A 6,997-nucleotide genomic window follows, 5' to 3' on the forward strand; every position below is an offset into this window, starting at 1 on the left:
ACAGACAGGCAGACAGACAGACAGACAGACAGACAGACAGACAGACACACAGGCAGACAGACAGACAGGCAGACAGGCAGACACACAGGCAGACAGACAGACAGACAGACAGGCAGACAGGTAGAGAGACAGAGAGACAGACAGACAGACAGACAGACAGACAGGCAGGCAGACAGACACACAGCGGTCTCTTGTGTTTAGTTTAAAATAGAGAATCAGAACCAATATGTAGTCTGGAATAAGGACACATTTTAATATTTATATATATTTATACTGGTGGAGAGGATAGAAGAATAGAAGCAGTGAAGTTGTCTGAATGAACGTTAGCGCGTCAGCAGGGAGCTCTACTCTACTGAAGCTGCAGACTTTAAGTTCCTCTTCAGCTCATAGACTCCTCCCACTTACTGCACAAACAATAACCTGAAAAGGTTATTGTGCAGCTGAACTCTGAGAACATCACTGAAGATCTGAGGAGCTTCATCTTCATCACGAGGAGGAAACTGTGTTTCAATGTTTCATCAGTGAAGAGGATTTAAGCTTCAGGTAGAGAGAGAGAGAGACAGTTAAACTGTTGAGGCTTAATGCCTCAGAGCTCAGCAGGAATGTTGGATTTAAAGAGGTCACAATGAGGGTGAGGAGGAAGAGGAGGAAGAGGAGGGGAGGGAAACAAAGAGGTTACAGCAGAAGAAGAGAGGAGGAAGAGAGAAAATAAGAGGATGAAGCAGGAGGAGGATCTCAGCTTCCTCTTTGTGATCACAGGAATAGTTTGAAAAGCTTTTTTATTATTTTATAGACACTGAGAGTTTGTTCTGAAACATCACAGACGGAAACATGGAGAGGAGGAAGAATTATTAAGAGAGAGAGAGAGGAAGCAGAAAGAAGAGAGATTATGTGTCAGACTAAAAAGAGAGAGAGGCTCAAACAGTATGATCAGTTGTCCTTCAAAGATACGTTGATTGATTTACGGACTTTCTCCTTTATTTCTATAAACTAATGAAGACTTTGTCGACTCTAAGTACCTGATGAAAAATGTATCGTGTTTGTCCTGAGGGGGGCGCCAGAGGAACGATCATTGGGTAACAAGGGTTTATCCTCCAGGGAGAAGGATCGGGATCAATGTGACCGGTGGAGTTGAGTTTCATGTCCGAAACTACGGCGCAAAACCGACATATCACGCCGTGTTTTATTACATACGAAGTCAATGTAACGATGCAAATTGACAGAAATTTTAACTGGGCAACATTAATGACGCGAATATGCAGAATTTATTGGCTGTTGATGTATTTGATGTAATATCCTTGGTATTAACAGTAACGTGGCTGAGGTATTATATACAGTTATATACAAGCATTTTAAAAGCTGTTCGTCTCGCTAACAGATCCGTCATGAATTCAGACTTTTTACAAATCAGCATCATGATGTAGTGATGTTGGGATCCTTTTAATCCGTTTATTGAAACCAAATCACTGCCAAACAGTTTATTTTGGGTTCATAGCTCTGCTGCTAGTTACAGTGAATACATCTCAGTGAAACTCACCAACACGTCACGAACACAGACACAACATGTACTAACCATCAAAACTGGGTATTTCGGTCATGGTTAATGAAATGTTGTTGGTATGGCGGTAAGCCCCGCCTCCTCTCCAGCGAGAATGACCCAAATAAACCCAAATTACCTGCAGGTCAAACTCGTGCGAGTACCGCGAGGCAAAAACACACCATAAAGTACCTAAATGTCCGTTTTTATGCAGATGACACCATTTTATATGTCAACTCAGACTCTCGTCTTCAGTTTGCCTTTGATGTTTTACATTTATCTCTTTCTAATGATAGACTTGTTTTAAATGCAGATAAGACCAAGTACATGGTGTTCTCAACAGCCATCAACATTTGGCTCAGAAATGTTGAATCAAACTGGACTTAGTCCTTTCATACTCGTCACCGTATCACAAGTTTGGATGGACTTCCTTACAGGAAGAAATAATCACCTCATGATATTTATCGGAACTTTTCTTGGTAACTACACGATCCAATAACATCATATTCAATTAAATATTCTAATGTTGGCAGAACTAGTTTCCGGTATTCTGGTGCTTTTAAATGGACTGAACTACAAACTGCTCTCAGACAGGATTCATTCATTCCTCTTGGTGTTTGTAATACTTTGGTGATGTTTGAATGTTGTGTAAACTTGTTGTTTTCTGATTTTGTGTGTGTTCAGGACAGTGACACAACGGCTCTGTGTATAAAGAACAGATCAGCGTTCGAGCATCAACACAACCACCTGCTGCACTGTCTGGAGAAGACGACGGTGAGAAGCTGAAGTTCAGATCTGCTCTTAGACTCTATGGAGCTTAAAGATACCTTCAGCGTGTCTTTATCTTTGCAGGCAGCCTCGATATAAACTCAGGCTTTCACTGGATGTTCCTGATTACTTACTTTCAAGTTTAAATTGAAAGTTTCTTATTGAGTTTGCAAAACAATGTCTTTAAAATGATCTTCCTCAGCAGATAGTCTGTCATAGAAATGTACATTTTGAAATGTATATTTTACAAAATCTTCTCATCCATGTCTTTAGAAGTTGAAAGCAAAACCTTTAAAGCTTCTTCAAATGTTTCAATTCAACTTTTTTAAGAAGCTGTTAATCTCAGCTTCTCCCCTCCTCTCCTCACAGAACCACGAGTTCACCAACGAGATGAACTACAGCGAGCTGTGCATGACGGAGTCGGTGGGCTACAGGACCAGTCGCAGCACTTCCCTGTCCAGCCAGCAGGGGGCGCAGAACAACTCCACCGGCTGCTGCCCCCGCCGGGCCCGGAGGAGAGCCGCCATGCGACTGGCCAACTCCACGGTGTCCGTCAGCCGGGGCAGCGTCCAGGAGCTGGACACCCTGCACATCAAGTCCACCTCCATCACACCACAAACGTACATGAACACACACAACTGGAGAGAAGACACACAGATAAAGCACAATGAGAAAAAATGAACTTCAGATAGAATTTGGTTCTGAGATTAGAAATAAACAAAACGGGTCCAAAAGCAGAGCCTTGATGTACTCCATCTTTACTGCATTTTAATGGTTATTTTACCATTAAAAACACATCTTTCAGATAATTAAGACTTGAACTTACTTATTACATTCCAACAGTTGGTAGCATACGAAGCAGCTTCATTTAAGCCTCAAGGTGAGCAGAAATGATTTTATCAAGTTGGCGCTTTTTCCGTTTAACGCAAACTTTCCCTCAGCTTCTAACATCCAGGAAGACATTGCAGAAGAAAAAAAGGTTTTATTGTGTTTTGAAAAATGCAAAATTATACTGCACATCATTAACATATTTGTATTCCGTTCCAAGAAAACAGAGAATTCAAATTTCGATTTGACTTAAAAAGCATCAGTGACACACTAACGCTGCAGCACTGACGGGGTTCACTGCATCTTTTCAACGTTTTCTTGGTTCCTCATTTGAAATTAAAACAATCTCTGTGTTTGTTTCTCTCCTCAGTCGTTCCAGTCTGAATGCCCAGATGAGCGACCTGAAGCTGAACTGCGGGGAACCAGATTTCACCGCCGCCATCATCAGCATCCCGACGCCGCCGGCCAACACGCCCGACAAGAGCCTGCCGCCGTCGCCCGCCTCGATCCCCGGCATCCTGCGCAACACCCAGGCCACCGCCTACACCCACGACACCTTCAAAATCTCCTCCTTATAACCTCCGACCACGCCCGCGACTCCCCCTCCCCTGGACACCCACCCTGCCGCCCCACAGCCGACCTCCCTGTGAGCTCTGAACCTCCTCTGGATCCTCTGATCCTGATACCCAGGGCGCCGCCAGCTGAGATCTCGAGTACGCTCGTTGCTTTTCACTTCCTCTCACTATTGTTGTGGATTAACGGAGACACAAGGGACACAAGGGACAAATAACCATAACAGGAGCTGGGAAATCAAGCAAAAATTAATGGTAAGGAATTTGCAAAGAAAAACAATAATTGCTCTCCCGAAGAACCATTCCAAGAATTCATTTTACCCCAACACACACTTTTGGGACGGTTCATCTAATGGAAACGATGCCAAGACTCCCAAAGAAAGACATCAAGCCCCCTGAAAACCAACCGACAGGTTTCATTGGGTCAGTTCTTTGCATCTCTACGGGTACCACATGGCTGCGAGGACAATGGGCTTGTATTTCAGTCTGAACCTGGTGTGAAAGGACCGAGTGGTTTTGGTCTTGACAGTGAAAATCTGAAGGACTGTAGACCAGCTGGAGGATCATTCAGACTCAACCGTTTCAGAGTCAAACGGACAGAGTCTTTGGATAAAGACGAGACCATCTGCAGACAACCAAGCGACCCTGAGTGGCTTCCAACTCATTGATTTGTTTGGATGCCGTTGTGGGGAAACAGGTGACAGTAATCAGGCCGATACAGCTCCACGATGATACTTGAGGTTTGGTGATATTAACTTCTGTATTGGACCTCTTATGTGTAGAGGTTGTAGGTTTAAACCCCACAAAAATGGGTTGCAATGTCTTAGAAGAGGATGATTCTGAAGTCTGTACGGATGATCTCTCCACTGGCTCTGATTCAGCAGCTTCAGGTCAACTCTTCAGAGTCTGGTTGTAAGAGGTGACCGAACACGAAGGACCATCCAGACGCTGCTGAAACGCACCAATCATAACACGTGAACCCGGACTCAACTGGGCTTAACTGATCTATGCTGAGCCTGAATACTGTTCACTACACTGAGCTGATCCTTAAGGAGCTGAACTGGACTCAAAGGACTTACCTGTTTTTTTCTAAATGGGACTGTAGAGAGAAAAAGGGTTAAATGAGGGATTCTGGATCAATCCGGTCTGATGTGGACTCGTCTGGTCCGGCTGTAGTCTGATGTGGACTCGTCTGGTCCGGCTGTAGCTCACAGGTGTTTGACGTCCAGAGGAACGAAAGCCTTTTACTTTTCAAAATATGCAACATTACAACAAGCAGGAAAATAGCATCAACATGAAGAGAATAATAATAATAACAATAATAATATGTGTGTTATAAGAGTACAGTAATCATTGCAGGGAACATCATGTAAAGCAACTAGAATCCATTTGTTCTGTGATCTCTTCAGTGAGAGAGAGAACACGAGTATTCTGCAATAGATTTGAATGGGAACGAGAAGCGCGACGCCACAAAGGCTCTTCAGCATTAAAGTCACGTTCGTCCCGATGAGGTGCATTCTGGGAGAAAAAGAAGGTTTGTTTTCAACACATTCATGAAGAAGTTACTTCAGTTTTATTCATCAATGATGCTCAATACCTTCAGCTCCTCAGTGGCTGATCAAAAATATCTAAAGAAGAGATTCCATCTGTTTGACATCTTTTCACCTGTAGATCAGTTTTGTGGATTTTATTCATCTTTTTCCCCAAAGTTTAAGTTAACTGTTAGGAGAAGCAGTAGGAGCCATGGAGGGGTTACTGAACAGGCCTATCGGGCACAGACCCAGGGGCCCAAAGTGTCAGGGGCCCCCCTGGTCTACAAAGTGTCTCTCAAACAGACATGTACCGACCAGGACTCACAATGACCAGAAAGAAACATAAAAGGACTACAAAGAGACACAAAACAACTACAAAGAGACAAAACTACAAGAAGACCTAAAACAACTACAAAGAGACAGAAAAATACAGAAGAGAGGCTAACCATGGACACAGACTTTGTGTGTTGATGTGGAGCAGAGGTGGTGGGGCCTCATGTCTGGGCCCAGGAGCCCTTTGTCTCTTTATAAGTGTTATCTCAGGTTTGTATGATTTGCAGGTGAAAACATGTCTTAAAACTGATTTATTTTCACACTGGATGTAGAACAAGTAGAATGTTTCTTTAGATCTGAACCTTCATTGAACACCACGTCGATGTGATGAAGCTGAAGCAGCTCCTCCGTCTGTCCACAGCAGTTAGAAAGTGAAGTCCTTCCATCATTAATGTGTGTCTCCTGACATGAACTCACATAGTAAAAGATTGATCATCTTCACAGTCCTAACGACAGAAGAACGAAGGAGACGGACGTTTGACAGATTATATCTGAGGAGATATAAATGTCAAAAGTCAAGAGAACGTTGTGGGTGAGTTGAGAAGAACACGAAGAGACGATAAACTGGGTGATTTCAACACATCGAGCCGCAGAGACACTGGAGAAAACATCTGAGGACATAGAAGTGTTTCCTGAAGAGGAAGATAAAAACACTCCTGTGGAAGATTTAAAGCTTCTCTTCTTACTTCCTCCTTCAGCCCAGATTCCTGTAGAGACGGACTGATGGTAGAAACCTGAGGACGCAGTAGAACAGAAGCTTTCTTTAGATGCACAGGTGCAGAGTGTCCACGCAGTGATTCACAGGTGTGTTGAAGACGACCTTCTTACAGAGCGCACGCCGTCGGCCACGCGTGACTTTCAGCTGAAGCGTTTCCTCGACCCGTTCACAGGAGACACAGACGAACATACTGTAACATGTTTTGTATCATAAACGTTCACCTGCATCTTCCAATCAAAATCCTCAAACCAAAAAAAGAAATTAAAAAAGAGCAGAAAGTCGTGCATGAGCCTCGTACAGTAGAAGTAGCACTACTGACCTTAGGAACCATATCAGAGAAGAAGAGACAGAAGAACACACACCACTAGTCTTCATCATCCCTTCTTTTGCATGACGACTCATTATTTGCTTCTCTCCTCTCATTGGTTGGTCCCCCCCCCCTCCCCCCCCCTCCCCCGTCCCGAGACTTTTCAAAGACGAGTGTTTGCACCACGAGACGTGTACGTTAGAAGAATAAACAGATTATAGAAATGAATTTCAAAATAAAATCATTCAGGCATGTTCCTCGCCAGAATGCAAAGTGTGTGTGTGTGTGTGTGTATGTGTGTGTGTGTGTGTGTGTGTGTGTGTATGATGAGCAGGCACATTATGCATGGATACCGTTATAGGTATTTTATCTGTTTTCTCCGGCGGTTTAAAGAGAGTCGAC

At 43.6% G+C, this 6,997-nt stretch overlaps 1 protein-coding gene across 1 annotated transcript in view; it reads left to right on the forward strand.

Annotated features, from left to right (window-relative positions):
* The window catches only part of kcnd1 (potassium voltage-gated channel, Shal-related subfamily, member 1), a 44,665-nt gene extending 40,954 nt beyond the window's left edge, over positions 1–3,711 (forward strand). The window contains exons 6-8 of the mRNA XM_076076373.1: positions 2,222–2,311; positions 2,675–2,925; positions 3,504–3,711. Coding sequence (XP_075932488.1) covers positions 2,222–2,311; positions 2,675–2,925; positions 3,504–3,711 — 549 coding nt within the window. The remainder of the gene's footprint in view (positions 1–2,221; positions 2,312–2,674; positions 2,926–3,503) is intronic.
* Positions 3,712–6,997: the final 3,286 nt, after the last annotated feature.

This window comes from Anarhichas minor, unplaced genomic scaffold, assembly GCF_050575085.1.
Source record: "Anarhichas minor isolate MPS153535 unplaced genomic scaffold, ASM5057508v1 ptg000056l, whole genome shotgun sequence".
NCBI classification, from domain to species: Eukaryota; Metazoa; Chordata; class Actinopteri; order Perciformes; family Anarhichadidae; genus Anarhichas; species Anarhichas minor.